The 24,122-nt window shown below is 39.2% G+C and overlaps 3 protein-coding genes across 4 annotated transcripts in view; 2 read left to right on the top strand and 1 right to left on the bottom strand.

Annotated features, from left to right (window-relative positions):
• Positions 1-8,112: 8,112 nt before the first annotated feature.
• On the top strand, positions 8,113-12,984 carry LOC149028098 (protein MID1-COMPLEMENTING ACTIVITY 1-like). Of its 2 annotated transcripts, none has more exons than XM_089168515.1 (7): positions 8,113-8,748; positions 10,107-10,450; positions 10,607-10,719; positions 10,876-10,947; positions 11,350-11,456; positions 11,861-11,954; positions 12,241-12,984. In XM_089168515.1, the coding sequence occupies exons 1-7, from the start codon at positions 8,368-8,370 to the stop codon at positions 12,291-12,293; spliced, it is 1,164 nt and encodes a 387-aa protein (XP_089024641.1). In that variant the 5' UTR covers positions 8,113-8,367; the 3' UTR covers positions 12,294-12,984. The 2 variants fall into 2 exon arrangements, with proteins under 2 accessions (XP_089024641.1, XP_089024649.1); XM_089168523.1 differs by having other exon boundaries at positions 8,114-8,748; positions 10,113-10,450; positions 12,241-12,983.
• An 889-nt stretch (positions 12,985-13,873) lies between these two features.
• Positions 13,874-14,874, top strand: LOC149028097 (uncharacterized). The gene is made up of 2 exons (XM_089168508.1): positions 13,874-14,390; positions 14,531-14,874. Exons 1-2 carry the CDS (start codon positions 13,958-13,960, stop codon positions 14,590-14,592), a joined length of 495 nt encoding a protein of 164 aa, XP_089024634.1. The 5' UTR covers positions 13,874-13,957; the 3' UTR covers positions 14,593-14,874.
• Positions 14,875-14,990: 116 nt separating this feature from the next.
• Positions 14,991-24,122, bottom strand: part of LOC149028096 (uncharacterized) — a 28,035-nt gene continuing 18,903 nt past the window's right edge. The window contains exons 8-11 of the mRNA XM_089168492.1: positions 17,323-17,427; positions 16,941-17,131; positions 16,290-16,331; positions 14,991-16,202 (exon numbers count right to left, since the gene is read on the bottom strand). Coding sequence (XP_089024618.1) covers positions 16,041-16,202; positions 16,290-16,331; positions 16,941-17,131; positions 17,323-17,427 — 500 coding nt within the window. The 3' untranslated portion in view covers positions 14,991-16,040. The remainder of the gene's footprint in view (positions 16,203-16,289; positions 16,332-16,940; positions 17,132-17,322; positions 17,428-24,122) is intronic.

Genomic DNA, 24,122 nt, shown 5'->3' with positions numbered 1-24,122 from the left:
ATTGACACAATTGTGCAAGAAGTACATTTATATTTAAAAAACCACAATTGAAAAAAAAAATTAGGTCAACCAAAGCATCATGTATATTCCTCTCAAAATAAAAGCGAAAAATATAATAACTGTTGGGGTAATCTGGTAATCTTGTATTTGTTAGTGTTGAACCGAACCGGTTTTGGTTCGTATGGTTCAGGCCTTATTATATTAGGGCTGGGGTTTGGCTCGCACGAGTTATGCAACTCATTTTTCTGATTTCTGGTTTGCTCTCTGCTACGGGTTCTTGAAGCTTCTTGAGGTTTCGTTCATGGCGTTCGTCTTCGGTCACCTGTATCTATGGTTCTAGTTGGTTGTTGGTGATGGAAAGAGAGGGCTTCTGATCGCAAGAGCAAGGCGATCCTTCGATGATCTTTTGAGAACCAGAGACTGTGTATATCAGGTTATATGTTCCTTGCTGTTCTTCTTCTTTAGTCTGTAATCACCCATACCTATAGTGGATTGGATTCATACTCGAGTCCCGGAGAGTAGGCTATGCCGAACTCCGTTATCATGTGCTTGTCTTCTCTGTTATTCCAATTTACCCTTGTATGTTCGGTCCGAAGAAATTAGGGCATGAGGTATTTTGATTTCACGATCACAGATTGGCATCAGAGCCATCTCAGTCATGGTCCCTGCTTCGTTTAGGTATTGTGAAAACAATTAAATCCTAAATGTGAAGATTGTCTATACGGTTAAGGTTGTCTCAGGTTATTCCTTAATTTCTTTATTTTCTTTCGCTGCTAATATCTCTGTTATATGAATGATGATTTTGTTTTTATAGTTTCCATTCAATTTCTGTCATAAGTATTAATCGTATGAAATTGATTTTCATCTCATATGATATGTATGTGATATGACTATGATTCGGGTCCTATAAATCTCTGTTAGATTTTGTCATATAAGCGTGGTATGCTCTGTTGCTGATTATAACCTCGTTGGGTGACAATCGAGTATAGGTAGATGATTCTGATATGATTATGGTTTTAATTAATCTCATTTAATCTTGAATTTCTCATTATACTATATGCTGTCTAACTTTCTGTGTTAGTATTGATCTAATACTTGGTATGTATTGATCTGTGGTGTTAACATCTGATTATTAGGCTGCTGTTTTTTATAACTTGTATAAACTGAGATTTTTTTTTTTTTTTTGTGATTGATTAATATTGATTATTTAACACTTTGTTAGAATAATCTTCATTTTTCAGAATTGATTAATCAGTATTGTGAATTGGATTCTTATATACTGATTAGTGTTTTGGACCGGGTTCAAAGTGGAGCCAAGAAAGGGTTTAAGTCTACCAGGGGAGGATACACCTCCCAGTGTGGTTAGTGTTATAACCACAGGCTCTAGTAGAGCTGTAGGACTAGGGAGGGACCCTAGTTACCTAAGTTTGGATACTCCTATGGGGGGTTCCAGGGTAGATATTGAGAAGTTCGATGGCACTGGGGACTTTGGGATTTGGAAGAGGAAGGTTCGAGCCTTAATGGCTCAACAGAAGCTCCTAAGATCAATTGATGACCTAGATGCTTTCTTTGAAAGTATTGATCCAGTCTTGAGGACGAAGTGATGGAGAATGCAATTGATTGCATGCTCTGGAACATCACAGATGGGGTCATCAGGTGTCTTGATGATGAAGACAACACCCCTATAAAAGTTTGGAACAAGCTTGAGCAGATATACCAGAAAAAGAATCTAGGTAACAAAATTTATTTGAAGGAGAGGTTGTATGGGTTTAAGATGGACCCTACAACTACCCTTGACAAGAACCTAGATATATTTAAGAAGCTTATTCAAGACTTAGCCAATACAGGGGAAAAGACTAAATTGGAAAATCAGGACTTGTCTATTATCCTATTGAATTCATTACATAATGATTACCTTGTTGTGAAGAACTCAATCAAATATGCATGTCAAAACATTTCCCTAGAACAATTGATTGATGCCTTAAAGAATAGGAGTCCGAACTATTGGCTTCGGTAAGACTAAGGGCGATGGGGAAAACCTGTTGTAAAGGGCAAGGGCTCTTACAAACAAGGGAGACCAAAAGGAAAGGGAAAAGTAATTGAAAGCCATGAGTCTAACAATAAGAATAATAATGGGAACAACAAGTCTGATACAAACCTCAAGAGATGCTTCTTTTGCAAGAAAGTAGGACATTTTAAGAAAAACTGTTTTGCATTTAAGAGAAAAATGAAGGAATTGGAGAATACCCATTCTCGATATGCTCGGACCCAAGAATGGTCAAGCCAATGTCTATGAAGACATCAGTGAGGTGCTTACCATTTCGAGGTTAGTAGGCAAGAAGGATGGATTTTAGATTCAGGTTGTACATATCACATGTGTCCACACTTACACCGGTTTACACACTTGTCCGAGTTGAATAATGCCAAAGTTATGATGGGTAATGATGATTTATGTGATGTAGTTGGTATTGGTTCCGTTGAATTGTTAAATCACAATAAATCTGTTTTTACCTTACATGATGTTAGATACATACCGACTTAAAGAGAAACTTGATTTCAATTAGTAGCCTTGATAGTCTTTGGGTTTGTAACTTGTATCTCTCGGGGGTAGTCTTTCTCGTATCTAAGGGATCTCATGTATGTTTAAAGGGCATTTCTCACTGGTTTGTATGTTTTTGATGGTAGTACATTCCTTAATAATATCTCCAATACTTGTTGTCCGTCAAGTGAATCAAATATCACTAGTGTGTGGCATGCTAGGCTAGGACACATAAGCAATAAAGGAATGCAAGCTCTAAGTAAACAAGGCCTGTTTGGCAAGGATGTCATTGATAACTTAGAGTTTTGTGAGTCATGTGTCTTAGGTAAGCAAGACCGGTTAAGCTTTGGAGCCGGGTCTCACTTATCCGGGGATATATTAGAATATGTACATGCTGATTTGTGGGGACCGCTTCAGTCTTGTCTTATGGTAGAAACTCTTATTTCTTATCCCTTGTTGATGACTACTCTAGGAAAGTGTGGATCTTCTTATTGAAGACCAAGGATGAAACTTTTGAAAAGTTCAAGTATTGGGTTGCTTTGGTAGAAAACTTGAGTGATAGGAAAGTCAAAACATTAAGGACTCGACAATGGATTAGAATTTGTTAATGAAATGTTTAATGGATTTTGTAATGATAAAGGGACTCAAAGGCATAGGACTGTTAAATACACCCCTCAAGAAAATGGTATTGCTGAAAGAATGAATAGGACAATTTTAAACAAGACTAGATGTATGCTCATCGGTTCAGGGGTACCTAAGGGTTTCGGGGTGAAGTCGTATAACACTGCTCACCTAATCAATAGGAGTCCCTCTCGTTACCTTAGGGTTTAAAACCCCCGAGGAAATGTGGTGGGGTAAACCTCCCGGTCTTAGTTACCTCGGGTATTTGGGTGTGAATCCTTTGCTCATCGAGTATTGGAAAATTAGAACCCAGGAGTAAAAAGAGCATCTTTCTAGGTTATCCCGAGGGGTGAAAGGATACAAGCTATGGGATAGGACCGTGCCTCGGTGTTAAGACCTTTATTAGTAGGGATGTTCTCTTTAGGGAGAGTGTGTTCCCTTGTCTTTCCATTGACAATACCAACTTGAATCCACTTGATCAAAGAATGACAGACTTCACTCAATTTGATTTAGGGCAGGCTGATGTTTTCTTAAGTCCCGCTCGACTCTTGATTCTAGTATACCAAAAGTACCCTTGACTTCCCCTCAACCTAGCTCTGGTATTAAAGAGTCTGAGGTTGTAGTTTCTGAGAGTGAGAGTGGGCCATTGCCCTCTCTTGAGTCTTCCACTGGTGAGGTGGAAGAAGTTCCTGATTTGAGTAGTTACCAATTGGCCAGGGATAGAGTTAGGAGAATGATTAGGCCACCTAGAAGGTTTGTAGCCAACTTTGCACATGAGACTGATATTTCGTCTCTCGATATTGGGTTAGAAGAACCTAGTTCCTATGAAGAAGCTTTGGGTTCCAAAGATAAAGATTTATGGGTTCAAGCCATTAATGATGAATTAGATTCATTAAATAAGAACCAGGTTTGGGAATTAGTTCGAAGCCCAAGGATCAAAGGTTATTACCTTGTAAGTGGATATTTAAAATCAAAGATGATGGAATTGATAATTCCAAAAGATATAAGGCCAGACTTGTTGCAAAAGGTTTTGTTCAAAGAGAAGGGGTGGATTATGATGAAATTTTCTCTCCGGTTGCCAAGTATAAGACTATAAGGTTGTTGTTGTCCCTTGTTGCTCGAACAAAATGACAATAGAGCAATTGGACGTGAAACCGCCTTTCTTCATGGTAATTTAGAAGAAAGGATATATATGCAACTACCTTTAGGCATCTCGGCAGTTGGAGATGAATCACAAGCTTGCTTGTTGAAGAAATCTCTCTATGGACTTAAACAGGCTCCTAGGCAATGGAATAAACGTTTTGATTCATTTGTGTTGAGTGTAGGGTTTAAGAAAAGTGTTTATGACGTTGCCTATATTTTCTCATTTCGGATTCTGTTGTGTTATATCTTATACTTTATGTTGATGATATATTGATTGCTTGTGTTGATTCTAGTCTTATTTAAGATGTTAAGAACAAGCTGAAATCTGAATTTGAGATGAAGGAACTTGGGACAGCCAAGAAAATTTTAGGGATTGAGATTCATAGGGATAAGGGGGAGGATACTATGTTCATTGGTCGAGGTTATATTTATTGAAAGTGCTTGAGAAGTTTAACATGCTTGATTGTAAACATGTAAATGTTCCTTTAGCTTCACATTTTAAACTCTCAAATGATCATTGTCCTAAGAATAATTTTGAAAAAATGAAATGTCAAAGATCCCTTATTCTAGTCTTTTAGGTTCTCTTATGTATCTTATGATATGTACTAGACCCGATATTGCTCATGCCGTTAGTGTATTGAGTAGGTTTATGTCTAACCCCGGTAAAGAACATTGGCTTGCTCTTAAGTGGCTTTTAAGGTATTTGAAAGGTCTGTTCATAAAGGTTTAGTGTTCAAGTCCACACCGGTGATCTTATTCTTGAAGGATATACTGACTCGATTATGCTAGTAATGTAGATACAGAAATCATTATTTTCTTATTTCTTTCGTTATTTGGTAATTGCATCGTTGGAAGGTGCAACAACGCCTATAGTTGCTCGTCCACTCGAGGCCGAGCTTGTTGCTGCATCCGAATGTGTTAAAGAAAGTATATGGTTGAATGGTTTGTTATGTGAACTTGGTATTTTGAAGATTAAACTCGTTGTCTTTATTGATAACCGTGAGTGCTATCTTCTTATGTAAGAATCCCGTTTATCATGATAGAACCAAACATATAGACATTAAATACTTCTTTCTCGGGATAAAATAACCGATGGTTCACTTTTAGTTGAAAAGGTAAGTACTGAGCATAATCCTGCGCCGTGGTACTAAGTCATTGCCTCTTTCTAAATTTTTACATTGTCATGATTTGTTGGGAATTGGTGATGTTGCTTTTTAGTACATATGTTCGTAAGTTTTTTTTTTTTTAGTTGTATATTACTTGTTTTAGATTGTGGTGTGTGTCTTGTGGTTATTTGTTTGTTTATCGGGTTTTGCATTTGTTGCGCTTTTAGGGGAGATGTGCCCAAATTTTTATAACTCTTATTCGTTTATCTCGCTTTTGGGATATATGCCTGGTGTGTGCATGTGTGCTCTTCATTGTTGTATGAGTGAGTTATGAGTTATGTGTTTAGGGTTTTCTCTGCGTGCTGCTGCATGGTATATCCGCATGGAGTCATTAGTGTTGCATGGTTAGTGTGTCTGGTATTTTGCATATTTTTATTTGTTTTGTACTATGTTTTTTTTTCTTTTTGTCTTGTGTGTGCGTATCGTGGATGATGACGGTCGCATCCAATTCACTATAGTTAGTTCTTTGGGGGATCGATTAAGGGGGAGAATGTTGGGGTAATCTGAATCTTGTATTTGTTAGTGTTGAACCAACCGTTTTGGTTCGTATGGTTCGCCTTATTATATTAGGGCTGTTTGGCTCCACGAGTTATGCAACTCATTTTTCGATTTTGGTTTGCTCTCGCTACGGGTTCTGGCTTCTGAGGTTTCGTTCATGGCTTCTCTTCGATCACCCGTATCTATGGTTCTAGTTGGTTGTTGGTGATGGAAAGAGGGGCTTCGATCCAAGAGCAACATCCTTCGATGATCTTTTGAGAACCGTGTGTTATCGTTATATGTTCCTTGTCGTTCTTCTTCTTTAGTCCGAATCACCCATACCTATAGTGGATTGATTCATACTCGAGTCCCGAGAGTAGGCTTGCCGAACTCCGTTATCATGCTTGTCTTCTCTGTATTCCAATTTACCCTTGTATGTTCGGTCCGAAGAAATTAGGGCATGAGGTATTTTGATTTCACGATCACAATAACAAAGTTTCATTTCCACATTATGCAAAAGAAAAAACAGCAGAGATCAAAGAGGGACATGTGTGTAGCTTACATGAGGAGGAAAGGTATAAAAGTCTACAATTTTTATTGGGTTTGGTGTGTTGTATTATGTGGATCTAATTGGATTTAGATATATCTTGTATTCGGTGGGTATTAGAAGTCTATTAAATGAGATTAGGGTGTTAGGTTTTCTCATAAATATTGACAGGTTGGTAAAACTCAAATAAGCAAATAATAGTATTTTGTAAAATAGAGATTTTTTTTTGAAATCTCTTATTTGGCTGTTCGGCCTGTACTTATGAGTAGTGGTAACGAGTTGATATCCTCTAATGGTGGTTTTGTAGCAGCTCAAAGCAAATGTGGATATAGTGCTTCAGCAACCTTAGTTGAACTTGAAGTCATTAGAGATGACATCATTTTGGGCTCCTCTTTAAGAGCCGTTGATTTGCATATTCATTTGGATTGTTTACCTGTTGTTAGGGCTCTCCTAGGTTTCCAATCCTCTTTAGATTGGATGTGTCTCAGTCTAGTTGTAGATATTTTGAAGCGCTGCTCTTTCTTCCCTAGGGTTTATTTTAGCTATATTCCTAGAACTGACAATGACTATGTTGATTTCCTTGCCAAGGGGGCTTGTAGGTTATCTCTAAATAGATCCTGGTGGGGTATAACACTTTTGTTTATTGTGGATTCCTCTATTTTGTATCGGTCTTATGACCTAAACTCTTTTACTTAATATTATTGCTGATTTTTCGTTTTGGCAAAAAAAAAAAAAAGGTTGACATCCTGCACATATCTCTTTAGTACTCATTTAAGAGGAGAACTCACCTCTAAGTACTAATTGGGTGGATCAAATATATAATCCTCTCTTAAAATGCGTCCAAATCTTCTACACCCAGTGCACGATACATTCAACTTTCCCTCTCATTGCTCATCTAACACAAGTAGGCCCAAGTTGGCTATCTATGTCAGGTGCATTGTGAAGGATTTTTATTTGTAGTAGCGGTTGCAGCTTGTAGAGGACTGTTGAGATTGCACCACGTGTACAAAAATTAATTTGACAGTCTATAACTAAAAAGGTGGAATTGTGTTGTAAATACAACTTTGTAGATGTATGACATGTGTCATAACATCATATCAAATGGTTGAAATCTACCTATAAATCACAGTAAAAATTTGTGATTAAATTAAATAAAATAATGTACTTATAAATGGACTTCAACCTTTTGATATGATGTTGAAACATATATCACATTTTTCTTGGCTTTCCAAAGAATCTCGTGGGGGCTATGGTTGCATTTCGTGATTCTAGTGGTGGGTGAAGCTACTGCCGTTTTAGAAGGTTTGTTAGTTGTGATGGAAGGTGGTTTTAGTGAGGTGCTTGTTGAGATAGAATATGTCTCTCGACTTGCATGATTAATCAGAAAATCCTCCCGTTTCTTGAAGTGGGTCCAATCATTGAAGACATTCAACATATTTGTTCTCTTCAAGTGGATTTGTGGTTAGGTTTATTTCTTAGGTAGGAAGCTAGATAAACGAGACGGTTTGGCATATTTCCTTTCTCTAAGAATTTAAGAAGAAAAAAAAAACAAAAAACACTCACACATCTACAGGGCAGAAATTGACTGAATATTGGTCCATTAAAGATAAAGAAAGGGTTAACAAAGCACAAGGAAGACGACGCGTAGCGCACAATCCACAGTTGTATCGACGTCGTTTTCGGTGATACTGCATTGTCTACTGCTTCACCCGACCGATCTTCCCACTTATATAAAGAGAAAGTTGACACAACGAAGAAAAGAAAGGAAGGAACTCACTCTTAGGCCTTACTTCCTTTCTCCATCTCTGTAGTTTCCGTCTGCGAAATCTAGGTTGCTCACTGTAGTGGAAGATAAGTAGTCAGATTTTGAGGAAATGGAGAACGTTGCACAGGTGATGGGAGTGGACGCAGTGGGCCTGATATCGATGATCATAACGGCAGCCAGAAACGTCAAGATGCACCGAAAGAACTGCGACAACCTGGTAGGTCATGTGAAGATGATCAAGACCTTGCTAGAGAAGCTTAAGTATACTGACCTCAAGAAGTTTCCAGCAACCGGAGAACCACTCGAGTACTTAGAGGAGTCGCTCAGGAAAGCGCTCGATCTTGTGGAGAGTTGTAGACAGAGGAGTTACCTCTACCTGCTAGCTATGGGATGGACTTTGGTGTATCAGTTCCGTCAAGTTCAGACCGAGATCGATCGCTACCTCAAGCTCGTCCCTTTGATCTCTCTCGTACACGGTTACCGCATTCAGGTTCTCTCTCTTCCTTTGTCTTTTTTCATCACCATTTTCTGTTTGTCCAAAACTGCCCAGAAGCAAAGGGGTCTTCTTAGCTCATATAGGGTGGCTGCTTTCGTCAATTCAGCTACCAGTGGGAGGGGAAAATCAACCTCATATCAACAGTGAATTAATAATATAGGGGTTTTGGGGTTATATTTGTAATTTAATGGAAGCCCTGGACCACGCCGTCTCTTCCCTTTCCCTTTAGCATCTGGATTTGCCACCATGGCAGAGAATTGCTTGATTGCCGAGGCGAGGAGAAGCAGTGGTTTCTTGGGGTTGGGGGGAAGAGTTTTGCATTGGTTTGATTTTGGTTTTCGCCCTAAATTGATTTTCAATTTGAGAAAAGTTTCTTAGTCTCATGGTGTCTGCTGCGATAATATTAGTTGGTTTACTGACTCGGAGGTTTGGGTAAGATATTTACAGAGAGACAATGATTCAGAACGTCGGTGGGTTCGGTGAGTTATTACATAGAAAGAGACAATGGCTTGGAACCTCGGCGGGTTCGGTTAGTTGTACATAGAAAGAGACAATTCCCAAGGCATTATCTCTTTGAACTGGTGAAGGTTAGAGTTGGATGATTTACTCCCAACTGGAGAAAAAGTAAGTCTTAAGTGTATGGGTTGTTCTCAGAATCTCACTCACGGTTTCTGGTTTGCAGGAGAGGCATTTCTCCCATATCAGGAGAGTGTATCCTCTGTGGCACAGCAGGCTGTCCACACTTGCCAGCCCAATACCAATAGGATACTGCTCTGGATCAACCCATATTAATCTCTATGCACACCAATATGAATTGGCCGGTCTATACAATTTCTCGACCCATATTTTATGGGATTGACATCTGTAGAAAACCCATCAAACAATTCCGATGTGTACTGCCCTAGTGCAGTCTCAAATCTCAACCTTGTTTTTTAGGGGAAGAATCTATGAAGCTGATCCTTTTTAGTTGTGTAAGGCTAATTTGTTGTATTGCTTAAGTGCAGCCTTAAGCTGATTAGAGGTGAAGGAAACTCTGTCCCACTCAATTTGTTTGTAGTTCATAGTTTGGATTAAAAGTGGTGGGTGTCTACTACAGGGTATATGTTCCTGCTTTAAGGACTCTTAAGCTCAAAAAGAGATCTTCTTCATTGACAAAGTGTACCGATTCACTTCTATTAGATTATTTAGATCCATTTAGCTGCATATCAAGCTAAACCTGCCTTATGCAAATCCATTTCTCTAACCAAGAAATGAGAAGTTCATTTATTAATAATAAGAGTCTTACTATGTACTCTGTTGTCATACTGATGCCAAAATTTCATATGATTTTTTCTTCCTTTTTAACTTGTAAGCAACAGGAGCATATGCAAGCTATCGAAGATGATCATCGAAATTACACTTTAGATAAAGATGATGCAGAGGCTCAAGGGGCTGTGCTGAAGTCTGATCTTAACAATGAAGATGCAAAAATATTGGAGAAGTCGCTGTCTCGTCGGTATCCTAACTTGGAATTCAATGAGGCTCTTCAGGAGGAAAAGAATAAGTTATACATCGAGTTGCAGAGGTCACAAACTAACAATAATGTCCAAGAGCGTGTTGTGATTCAACATCTCATTGATGTTACGGAGAACGTTATTCATGTGTTTCCTGGAAAGGATGGGACTACACGCCTACAAATTACTCACACAGGAGCAGGGTAGATATATACACCACAGTTTGGTTGTTTGCAGGCTGCTATTTAACTTTGGTGCTTTAATATACCGTTTTGATCATATGGAATCTTATCAGATTGATTCCTGATATAAATATCACACAAACTACTTAGGTTTCTCAGTGGATATTTGTGATGTAGGAATCAATCTACGGCAAAAACCAGTACCAAGTCCCATGACTTGAAATCGGAATGTCATAGCAAATCCGTGTGGCAAACTGATCTTTTTGATTGTTGCATTGAGCCTAGTCTATGTATGTTAGTAAATCCTTCTCTTTTGACATTCTTGTTAGACCCATAATTTCATATGAATTGATCACGTGGTTTCCGGTCTTATTTGTGTTGAATTAATTATTCATGAATTGGTATTGGTCTTTAATTCCTTCTTGATTGTGTGCCATTCATGACAGGCATGAAAACCTTCTTCTGCCCATGTGCAACATTTGCATCAATAGCAAATGTGGCATCAAGTGGAAAAATATGTAAGTATTTGATGTTGCATAGTTCCAATTTTGAGTCATCTTATGCATTATGCAAATAATAGTCAGATAAATAAGGCAAGCTGGAGTCTCTTTTGTATGTTGATATGCACAGAAATGACTAAGCATGCAAAAAGAGAATGTGGAAACGATATGCAGAATAGAAGGATCAGAAACCAAGACTAAGAATCTTAAGATGTGGAGGGAATTCCAATCCTCCCTATGCATGTCCCCTGATTTCCTAATATTTCAGAGGGCTTGAAAAGCATACCAATCCCATGTGTAAACAAAATTTTCCACATCGTATGTATACACACACCCACATGCACAATCTACTTAGACCATTAATTTCGTCTTATACTTTTGGAATTATTCATAATATCGCCAACTTCAAATATGTTGCAGCTAGAGGACAAGCATGCCATGACCTGATGGCTTACTCCTTGGTACTTGGATGTTGCTGTTATACTTGTTGCATGAGAGGAAAACTTAGGGAACTTTTTTATATAGAGGTAATTTATTTTCCTGCTGTTCAGAATTTTCTTGTATTGGGGTATTAAAATGGTAGATGTATGCATATAGCTTATGAATGTTTTGTATTTTCCTGTGTTAAATTTAAATGTTTTAAATATTGATCGACCCACCATGAACTTGAAGGATGTCCTGATGTTTTAATTGACCGTGATGCTCCCATAAGATCCAAAAGATGCTCTGTTATTGTGCTGCTTTGGATCTGGCACGGAATCCTCAAAATAACAGATCGAAGTGTTCAATGTGTAACCTTCATTATGCAAACACCCCCCAAAAAAGAAGAAAAAGAAAACCTATTCTTCTTGTTCTTTTATATGTGATTCAACTAGTTCTAGGATATTGGCAGCGTCTCAGATGACTATTCTCTGTATATCTGGATTTGTAGGGGGGTCTGTGTGATGACTTCTTAAGTCATGTCATGTGTTGCTGTTGTTCGCTAATTCAAGAGTGGCATGAGATTGAACTCAGAAACTCTCAAGGTTTGTGTTTTCCACTTTAATAACCCTCTTATTATACTTTTACATAATTTCCTCCCATTTTATGGTCTGCTCAGCTTCTGCCAGTCTATGACTGGATCAATTGCATTGTAGCTTTCCTATCTAAACGTTGAAACTTGGCTGGGTTTAGTGGACATGTTGAAATTCTAGATTGTAGAGCTGTTCCCTTGATATGTGGACTTAGGGACATGGTAGAGCTTTGCTGGCTCATCTGGATGTTTCACAAATGTCGGCTAGCTCATAAACTCCATGTTTTACTATCGTGCAGGTTTCGAGGGGAAGAATCTGAGCCCTCCACCACTTCAGGATATGAAGCCTTAACATGTCATTGAATCTTCTACCAAAAAAAGAAAAAAATGTCATTGAATCTCTTCAGTGTCCTGTTTCACTGAATATATCTTGTAGTCGTGGACATATTCTTCATCCTACACAACGCAGCCATGTATAGATGCACATAATTTAGAGAGATTCTGGTAAAAGGCGGACAGAAATGTAGCAGTGGGCTTTGTAAACATGGAAGAAATGTCCCTTAATGTATCATGTAAAGTTGAACTGGCTAGATTTTCTATTTCTGAGGGATTGATTTGGGGAGGGGTGGAAGAGAGAAGTTCCAGGAAGGATTTGATCTCGGCCTCTCCTTTGACAATCAATAGGTTCTATTGGCATGACACACCGGGATCTTCTGCAGGCAGAATTCTTGCTGATCCAGGGCCAAACTGAATTTTAAACCGCTTGCATATCTTTGATGCTATGTAAAACTGTTAACAAGATTATTCAGTATTTTCTGTATATCCATCCTGCTAAATCTCACAAGAAGAGATAGAGATGCTTGAAAAATTAAGCGCGAAAGTGCAGAAAAGCATATTTACCTCCCAACATTTCTCCTGATTTCGACCTTGTAGATGGATGTTGGGCTTACCTCATTGTAAATCTTCTTGACCCGTTTGACGTCTCCACTATCTATAACCTTTGGAAATTTAGGTTACCTTGAAAATTGGGAAATAGATGAGGTAGGTCCAACCGGGGCGCGCGCCGAACGCCCCCCGCCGGGGCGAAGACGAACGGCCGCCGACGCCGCCGCGCCACCTCGCCGGAACGCCGCGCCGCCCTGCCCCCCCTCCTTGGCCCCGCCGCCGCGGCTGTGCCCCTCCCGTCGGCCCCGCTGCCCCGGGTGTTGGCGCGGCCTGGCCGCTGCTGCGGGCGCCCGTTGCGCGTTTTGTTGTTGTTTGGGGGCCCGGGCTCTTTTTTGATCGTTTGCTTTCTCCCCCTTGCTTTCTCTTTTCCCCCGGGTCCCTCGCGTTTCGGTTCGCCGTCTTGTTGGGGCCCCGTCGCCCGGGTCCACTGGGATTTGATCACTGAAGATCTGCAAAATCGGTTGAACTGGTCAATCACTGAAAATCCGGGAAATTCTTGATTCTTCTTCGTCTGCAGAGGCTCGTGTCAATTCAGGTTCCGCGATTTCAACAGAGAGCGAGAGGAACTTTAATCGAGATCTATGTAGAATCGAAGATCACAGATATCGCCTTTGTCTCTCAGTTTGAAATTATAAAACCTATTCACAGAACAAAAGTCATTACCAAAAAAAAATTCACAGAACAAAACTCTGATGGCTCAGTCGTCTGAATAAATAAATCTTTTTAACGAAAAAATGGATAAGATCACGTGACACCGCATGGGGAGTGAAGACAACGATACAGAATATCGTTTTCATTCAGATTTTGTCTCCTTTAACGGCTGACACCGTAAACCGACATTTGATTACCCAAAAAAACGGTCAACCGACGTTTGTGTGAATGCGAGCTCAACTTAGATGCTTTAATGGAAGACAGACACCTGTCCTTCCCTTATCATCTTCACAGTAGAAGAGAGGATATGGATAACACAAGTACCAAGAACGTGTCTAGAAACTATGCCCTTCGTCTCTGCTGGTCGTCCTTATAAATAGAGGTAGGTAGAAGAGCCAAAAGCTTTTAATCTCTGTTACCATGGAGGATGCAATCACAGAGACTGAGGGGCTAGTAATGCCTGAGGTAGGAGAAGTCAGAGAAGGGATGAAAGGCAATGAAGAAGGCAAAAGAGAGAGGTTGATAGACCATTTGATCTCCACCTTACCTGCTAGCTTAGGAGCTGCTTTGAGTCCCAAGTCAAAACAGGCTGAAGAACGAGAACAAACCTTTCATCGATTCAAAGATGAAGGCGAAGGAAAAAAAGTAGAACCGACTACTGATGGTGGTGGTAATGTTGGGACCTTCAATAGTTTCATCTCCAAAATCTTACATTCAAGTGAAGGTGGAGAAGAGGAACAGAAGAGAGATGAGAAAGTTCAAACAGAGGTTACTGAAGCAGAAGAAGTGAAAAAAGAAGCGGGTGGTGGAGGGCTCATTGACAATCTTGCTTCTCACTTGCCCATCTCTTCGGGTATGTATAGTTCTAATTTCCTTACATTCTTAATTTATCAGCCACTGCACTTCTGTTGTGTGCGTGTTAATGGCTGCTGCCCTGTTTGTGTTTCCTGCATACGGTTAGACTGATAATAATTAGTTGGAATTTTTGTTCAGATGATGCGGTTCTTGAAGCTGATGAGGCCGCTATTTTGATTCATTCCATCATCCACGACTGAGGATTAAGCTCCAACTTGTTGATTCATTAATAATTGTTTGGATTCATACAAGTATTATGTAAATAGAGAATCTTGTTTTTGTTTTTCTTTGTTTTTTCCATATTGATATACTTCTTGTTTTCCGGGATGAAGTTGATTTTCTTGGATTGCTATCAAGGTTGTGGTTTGGAAATCTTTACTTTTGAGGTGCTCCTGTATGTTTTTTTTAACCCTCCTATTCCTAGCGTTGTGTGGAGTTCAAATTAAAAACTTTTAAGAATCTGATTAAGGAAATAGAAATATAACATAAAAAATTCGCAAGCAGGAAAATATCTTGCTTTTGAGAACCCCAAAAAGGTAGGGTTCTCCTGTAGTAGAAATATCTTGGTGGAAAACAATACCATCAAGAAAACTTGCAACCTTAAGTTGTGGCTGAAGGCACAGTCGAGCTTAGCTCTCTCAACCTCAGAGAGAGAGACTTGCTAGAAGAAAGTCCTGGCCCTAGCTGAAACTCAGGTTTCAAACAAGAAAACAACACAAATACTCATGTTCCATAGACAAATTAACTACAGGACAACTTCATCTTTGTGTGTTTCGCCATCTGACGAGATCAACCAATTGAATAGACTTTTTCAATATACCTGTTTGCAACAATTCTTTGATCCCAACTGGACATATTCACAGCTTAGGTGTTCCACATCTCATCTCATCTCATCTCATCGATGAAACGTTCTTCGTGTTTGTTAAATGCATGCTTGACATTCAGAAAACAGCAAGATATACCTATTCAACTCGGCCAGCTTTTTTGCAATCAATCACCTTCACCAGCTAAGGCACTAATTGAAGAAGCATAATTATCAGAGGATGTCTTCTTGGCTTCCATCAGTTCTGAAGAGGTTTCTCTTTATATCGTCTTCAGAAAAGGCAAATTCCATCCTTTCTATCCAGTAGAAGAGGTGATTGGTGAGGGGCAAGAGAACATATAGAAGATATCTTCACATGGTGGGGGGTAACAGACTTGAAACCTCTCCAACCAGGAGGAACTTGTCTGTGTAAATGCGTTACAAAATCTGGCTAATGATAAAACTATAAGCATAACACAGCAGAGATATTGCAGCACATCAATAAATTGTATGCGCGTTTATTTTCTTTTATTTTCTCCGGAGGTGGGGGGGGGGGGTTGGAGGGAGGGACAAATTGTACTGATGAACTTAATGTCATGAGGCTGAATACATGTACAACAGTTGAGACATTGTACATCTGACAAGGAACTCTGCGCCACATCAATTAAAGTAATTGCCTATATTACGAAGAAGGCATTATGTTTGCAGTAGTTGGAATCTTACATTGTTGAGAAGTCCAGAATCAATGGTTACATCCACAAGTATCCGAATTAGCTGTGGTTTCAGTATTAGAGGATGGACTGGCAAGAAGGAAGGCCAGGATCTCCCTCTTTTGTGAAAAATTAACTACAGGTCGACATTACGTTTCCGCATTTCGCCATTTTCACGGTACAACCCAGTGATTAACTGAGTTAACTTGCCTGTACTTGGTTGGGGCTTTTGATCTTCTAGCTTCATATTGCAGAGTGAATGAAAGTCATGCTTCAGAGCAGGGTCGACGATTCTTTCCTGCAATTACAAAAAAATTATATATATACATGATCAACTGAACAGAGACAACCATCAAAACAAGGGAGCTAGATCATGGAGCAGTACCTTGAAATCTTCAAATGGACAGAAGTCCTTGTGACCACAACCCTGCCACAAAAAACAACAGAAAATGCCTTGAAATAAATAGAAGAACAAAAAAAGAGAAATTCACAGTGATTTGTGGTGTAACATGGTAATATCAGCTCTAGAGTTTTATGAGCGTGGTAGTCAAAACATAACTTAAATCAGATGAGCTAAAATGACCACAATGGATATTATAGAATACGTATAGGGATATATGCAATAGAAAATAGAAAAGGAAAGCTTTGAAGGTGCCTAAGTCAGCATCTCAGAGAAGGTGTGAAGTTGGGAGTCCTTAGTCTTCAGATGTTACCATTTTAACCTTTAATCTGTTCCTCCAACAAACAACCAAACAACCCCAACAACCTCCGCTCGTCCAACGCTCCCCCCAACCCCCAACCCCCACCAAAAAAAAGAAGAAAAAGAACAAAGGGAAAAAGAAAACAACTATTCAATTTCAATACCAATGATGAGTTAAGGTCAAACGCAAGATAGTCAATTGTAACAATATGCTTTGTCTGATTTAAAGGCATTCAATTTTTCCTTAACCCTTTTTCAAGTGAATAAATTAGGTATGCTGCAGTTAAACAACTGCAAAAGAAAACATTTTTGTCTACGTTATCAACTTAACCTTACCGGCATAGGAATTGGAAGTTCATTGTGCAGTATTTGCACGAAGTACTTGCTAGAATTGTTACCCTGACAGCTGTGCAAAACCAGCATATTGTTGGCAGCAAAAGGTGACATTACACTTCCAATCCAGCTTCTTTTCTGGGGAGGTTTGGGAGGAAGTTCCAGAGGCTGCTCCCTCTGTATTTGTTCAAATTCTGGAAATTCATTGAGTAGCACCCATTAGGTAGAGGAGTAAATTGTCATTGAGGAAAAAAATATGGCAGAAGAAGTCGAAAAAACAAATAAGGCAAACTGTTTGTAAACTAGGTTCCAAAAACTGAAGTACAAAACCATGAAGTGATTTCCTTTATGTATTATATGAGCATGGAAAAGGATAAACACTCACCAGATTCGTTGAGAAAAAGTCCTAGCAAACATGAAAACGGAATCACTGTCTCAGCATGTGCAAAATAAAGCCTTGCCTTCTCAGAATTGCCTGGGATAAGGTTTTCTGAACCATTAAACAAAATTGATCATGAACAACGGAACATCATCCCCCAAAAAACAAAAGAACGAAAAAAAAAGCCATTACATCGGATTCCCGATGGTAAAATTTTCTCATTATTGATTTTTGCATCATGCAATGGTTTGCCACTTAATTGTAATGCAGAAAAGTAATCCCACTAATGTTGAAAAAAATAGTACGAGTTAAATGAAGCCCAAACATTAACGAATTGACTAAGTTAGAATCCTTTCCTTGATGTCACAAATATCTTCCATGTGGCATCCCCATTGGAGCTAAAATTTTGGGGGAATCTTGTTTGTCATCTATTCATTTGGCAAGTTTCAGCTGAATCCCATCCTCTCATGTGGAGATATATAGACTTCAAAAAATAGGCCAAATATTCAACTTTCGAAACATTTTAGCTGTTGAAAATACTAGAGTTAAGTCTTAATGTGGTGCACATACAGTGCAGACAGGCACAGTTTCATGCATAACTAATTCTAGGCAAGGGATTTTGCTCCAGTGGTCTGTTTGACTAGAAGATTCTTCCAAGTACTTAAGAAAAAAGTCCACTAAATGGAAGGCTTCCTTGAGGGGTTCATCTAAATAACATTTTCCCTTACAAATTTAGATGCATTCAAATGGAAGATGTTATTTACATGAAACCACAGGATCTAAGAAAACCAAAGGTTTCAACTGGGATCAGCTGGTGTTGTTGAGATGTTTTCCTGAGGAGCTTATTCAATGGTCAATAGATCTAGAAGGGACCCAAAAAATTGTAATATCATGTAGTTTGTTCTGTAGGCCGGTGTCGCTTCAAGCATAAAGTGGTTCTACGAGGAGGAACTAATTTTACAACTGACATCTAGATGTTGGAAGTGTTCTATCTATTTTCTTGTTTTCATGATTTGACAACTCAATCTGGGACTTCGGGTAGGTTTATTACATAACCCTTCCATGATGATGTAGCTTATGCTGAATCATAGATGACTATCCCACTGGCTAGGTTGCGAAATGTGAGATCAAATTTAGGACTGACCATTATAAAAAATAAATAAATAAATAAATAAAATAAATAAACAAACGAAGGACAGAAAAGAAGAAACACACAAACACAAAAGAAAGAAAAAGAAAAGGGTTCTTATTTGTCATGGTTGACCACATTTTCCTGCAAAGCACCAATGCCATAATGCAGATTCTTTTTTCTACACAAATTTTTTATGAACATCTGCAAAATAAAAAAATAATAACAGATCCGGTTCAATCAGCTTCCCATGGTAAAGCTTGAGAGCAAAGTTCCAACTTTTAAAAAATTTACATGTTCTATCCATAGCATGCAATGAAAGTAGGGTAAAAGTAAAACGATATAAAAGCCTGAAAAAAGTCACTAGACCATGTGAATGTTTTTGGGATCCAAAACAAATCAAAGCCCAGCGTAAAACATGGCATTAACAACTTTTCAGGTCACAAATCATAATCTAAATATGACCAACCAAACCCTACATGCGTGGAGCTAGGCATGATAATACGGCCTAAGCCTGTTTACAGTAGGGTAGGCCAAGACCAGCCAAAGTTTCACAGGCTCAAATAAATAAGTTATTTTTTCTGTGTTCAGAAAATAACTGGTCCACGAAAATATCCAGGATCCTTGTCTTCATGACTAACAGAATTGATCAGCTGCATTAGCCCTTCATGTGGCTTAAAACAAACTGTCATTTCTATCCTGCTAGGTTAGTAGGAGACTCCCTAAGAGAATTTCCTGAATTTAAGTGTTTAACAACAAAACATAAGCAGTAACTGAAGAGAAACTACACAGCGATTGGCAGCCAAATTAAGGGGGGGCTCCAACTGATGGAGAACCTAAATCAAAGCCATTCATTTGTAGTATAATCTAGTGGCTTTTCTGATTTGCTTTAGTCAAAGATACCATCTAGGCACTTCAATGAAGAGTTGACTTAAAATTAACCAGTGAGATTGATGACAATACTCTATTTCATGGATCTCCTAGTGGAAAGTGGGTGACAATGCCTTGGTACATTTGATAAAACTGATAATTGTATGTGTTTTAGAATAGTTTATGTCATACTAGAGAATATGGTAGCTAGGATCAGGCCATAACACAACCGCAATGTCATAGACCTACTCAAGTGGGTGTCCATGTGGCACTTATGCTAGCACATAGCGGCTACGAGTATGCCTAAACTAGACACCAAAGCAAAAACACTCAAATGCAAGGAAATCAAAACATTACAACCTACCCGTTTAAAGGGGATCATCAAGCAGAGTGTGTAGTAAGACAATGGACCTCAGGCCACCAATGCAGGGATATGCAACCAAAGGCTACATTCTTGATCTATCACTCGCCTCCAAGTTAGCTTCCTGTGCTCTTTATAGGTTTTTAGGAGGAGACATAACCCTTCTTGCAAAATCTACTTGCTACAAACTTACAACTGAATTACACACACCCAAAAAAAAAAAAACCTCCTTGCAATGGGCTCAAGCCTTGCATATGCCATGGCCGTAGGCCATATGGAATAAGCTCAGATAAAATATATGACAGGCCCTTCTGGCTGTGTCAGAAACTCCGCCATGTTGCAGTCCTCTTTATGTTCAATCCTATATCTGAAAGACCCATTCTCATATTATAGTCGTCTAGTCATGATAAAAAAAATGAGTCCAATCTGAATTCATCTATCAGTTTCTTTTTTTTTTAGGACAGATGAAAAAATAATGGAAGTCCAACTTGTGATGGACTGTACAAGTTCTCTGACTGATATAGGACTTCGATCATCCAGAAAAATGGACAAATTAGAGGCACATGACGTATCTGGTACTTCGCATCATCCAACAGAATGATTAAATCATCAGTCTTCATAGATGAAACAGGCACCACTGCCTGAAAATTGGTCATTTTTCCTATAAATGTTAACCTGAAAATCTTCTGTAATTTCTGGACAGCTAACTCTTGTTTTTCAGGTCAGACTCTTTCATTGTTATACAGTTTCAATGTACAAACAAGTTGAACCTCTCTTGTCCCAACTATTCTTATTATTTCTCATTCTAAGAAAGAAAGGGGTAATTTCTGGCAAAAGCTTTGTGTTTTGCTTCCTAGATGTAGGGCTTCATCCCTCCATACCACCTATTGCTGCAGCTGAAATAGGATTGACCCATAAAACAACAGTTACAGGAATAAGCTTTTATTCAATGCTAGAATCAACAACTGAAGGACCTAAGTCTCCATAAAGGATGTTGAACAGGATTTGTCCATTATACAGAGGTTGGGCTAAGGTCTGCTTAAACCAAGCTAAACATCACCTCTTGGACCTCAAAAACTTGGTTGGGATTAAAAATTGCTTATGAAGTGAATACGTAAACAAAACCATCACACACTTGAGCCCAATTTGCCCAGATTCAGTCCATCACGAAGGAAACAGCAGAAAATTGGTCCAATTGGTTCACCCATTGGTGGAATGAAACTTCACCAATTGGCTCATCCCCCATCTCCTTCTTCTTTCCATGTTTTCAGATCCCAACCCAACTAGGAAACTCCCATTCTAGCCTCAAAACACCCTATTATACCCTCTTTAGGATCACCCAAGCCTGCTGAACAAAGATCCAACTTTATTTTCTGCAACCCTACCTTGGTCAGTGACTTTTAGAAATTCTGCACTTCATCTTCTTTGTTGAGGAAGTTGCAGAATTTTTAAAATTCTAGAATAGAATAATTCCTTCACACCTTAACCCCTCTTTCCATAAATCAGTTCTAAACTACAGATTAGAGGCATTACCACTTCTAGCAGAACAACAGCCCAATTCCCCAAACCCTAACCCTAGCCGAATCCTAGTTCAACTAGGATTTGAAATTGAACTTTGAATTTTGGATTTCAGACCTGTTTTTAGCATTCCAGCAACCTTTTAGGCCCTTTAAAACCCTAGCGGAAACCTCTAAGAGCCCTGAATAGCAGCTACAACCTTACTAGAAGATCTTGGATATTCAACCCTATCCCTGTGTTACATCAATTGGTATCAGAGCCATCGGTTCCAGCAGTTCCTTGAAATTTTGAGTACCATGGAGATATCAGAAACCAGTAAAATATTGGAACAGATTGGAAAGATCCAACAGAACATGTTTGCAAAGTTCACAAAGCTGAATACTAGGACCTGGAGCAAGCAGAGTCAAAAGAAAATTTGGAAGAACAGCTATCCTTCCTACATCAGAGTCCAAACAGAGGCGACTCATCTAAGGAAGTACACTGTTCCACATTGAAAGCAACCCTGGAAGGAATTTCTGACAGAGAAGGACACTTGGACAGCCCACAGAAGCATAACAAGCCAGCAACAAATACAGTAATGCTGCCCACAGTAACTATAGCGGAGTTCCAAGGAGATCACAAGGCCCCAACCAAGGAGAACTAGGGGGAGATCAAAACCCTTGAAAATAAAGCCCTAATTGGCAAGGGAAGTGCCCCCAAGGAGTACATGGACATGATCAAGTTAAGTACACCAACAGAAGGCTACCATTAAGTTGAAGCTCCAGAGTTGCTGCCCCAGAATTTTGAACTGAAGGTACTTGACCCAGTTTTCCTTCCATGCCATATTCACCCTACCTTCAATCTAACACATAAGAGAAGAGATAATCCTTGAAGCTATCCCATCAGAGACTACACACCTTGAGGATACTAAGAACAAGGCCAAGACAGAGAAGGACCTAAGCTATGTTGACAGGGTCATAGTAGCTAAGGAAGAAGTTGAGGCACCCACTCCTCTAGGGGTTCTTCACAGTACAGGAGGGGCATTGCTGCCCACAAATATCACAAATATCACAAATATAAGATCCATTCCAGCACCCATTGTGAGTGAAACTGGACATGCCTTGAGCCTCCCAGTTCTTGGAGAAGGTACTACAAACCTTTTAAGGGCAGTAGCTACAGTGATGATTAAAGTACTGACAAAAAAGGGCTCCATCCTCCTCCTAGGGCTCCTCATGCTCAAGACCCCTGGGATTGAAGACTACATGGCTTCCAATCGAAGTCCACCAAGGTTCTATCTAGGGAAGGTCAAGCAGAACATCCATCAGGAGATGAATATTTTTAAGAAATGGAGAGCTGATGTAACCAGCCCCAAAGAGCCTAGAAGGGGCCCAGGCCCATCCTAAATAGGGCCCAAACCAAGGAGGCCGAATTTGACCAAGGTTTGGTCATTTTCACTCCTTGGATCAGGTCTATGTCAGCAAGGTGAGTTCAGAATATTTTTACTTCTAATTTAGTTTTTATTTTTTTAATTTGAAGTCTTAGATGTTGAGTTATGTTGGTATTTGGGTATTAGTTGGAGTTGCTACATGAAGTTATGGTTCTTAAATTTTAGGAGTCTTATCTTGAAATGAGTACGTTTTGAGTTTGGAGTCAGTTATAGGAAGTCTTCTTTGACAAGTAATAGGAGTCGATTATAGGAGGCTATAAATAGCCTAGTCTTATTGTAAATTTGTAATTTGAGAGATTTGAAGATTAATGAATTGATTGAGTTTGATGAAAGACAGCATAGTCGTGGGATCCCGGGAGGGTGACCTGCTGGCTGGGTTTGAGCTACTGTTGCAATTTTCAAATTCCTTCTTCTTCTTCAAGCACTTAAGCATTCATTGCAGCATTCACACAAACCAGCAATCAAGTTTTGAAGTCTCCATCGTCAAGTCCAGCAGCATCCTTCAAGTTTCCAACAGCCCAAGTAAATTACAGCCCCCTTCCCAAACCCTAGAAGTAATCCCCTATCTTCTTCTTCTTCCCATGTTTTTAGATCCCACCCCAGGACTCCCCCATTTCAGCCTCAAAACACCCCATTATACCCTCTTTAGGATCACCCAAGCTTGCTGAATGAGGATCTAATCTTATTTTATACAAACCTACATTGGTCAGTGACTTTTAGAAATTCTGCACTTCATCTTCTTCATTGGGAAAGTTGCAGAATTTCTTAAATTCCAGAAAAACATAATTCCTTCACACCTTAACCCTTCTTTCCTTAAATCAGTTCTAAACTGTAGATTAGAGGCATTACCACTTCCAGGCTGTAGAACAACAGCCCAATTCCACAAACCCTAACCGAATCCTAGTTAAACTAGGATTTGAAATTCAAGTTTGAATTTTGGATTCTACTAAATTTCAGACCTGTTTTCAGCATTCCAGCAACCTTTTAGGCCCTTTAAAACCTTAGCTGAAATCTCTAAGAGCCCTGAATAGCTGCTGCAACCTTACTAGTAGATCCTGGATATCCAAGCCTAACCCTGGGTTACATGATTACATCAATCACTCAAGGTGTCCATCTTTGCTACTGTTTCACCTAAAAACTCGAATTGTTAGGGAAGGGCAGCATGAATTATACATCTACACTTCCTTGCAAGTGCAGGCCAAGATCACATGGCACCTGAGGAGAAGACTGTTGAGGGAAAATTGGGAAAATGGGAAAATGGGAAAATGTAAATAAATTACAATACACTTCCTAGGGATCAAACACGTGACCTCACTACTCTGTTACCATGTTTGCTACTGTTTCACCTAGAAATTCAACCGTTAGGGAAGGGCAGCATAAATGTACACATCAACAGTCCATTCTATGTTCCAGACATTTTTTATACAACATTACTCTACCAGAGCATGACACCAAGAGAAAGGAAATGATTCTAGAGTTCAAATTTCAAACCTTGCAAAGCT

Source organism: Hakea prostrata, chromosome 1, assembly GCF_041222555.1.
Source record: "Hakea prostrata isolate BN-2017 chromosome 1, UWA_Hpros_2, whole genome shotgun sequence".
NCBI lineage: Eukaryota > Viridiplantae > Streptophyta > Magnoliopsida > Proteales > Proteaceae > Hakea > Hakea prostrata.
This window is presented reverse-complemented; position numbering and strand designations above follow the sequence as displayed.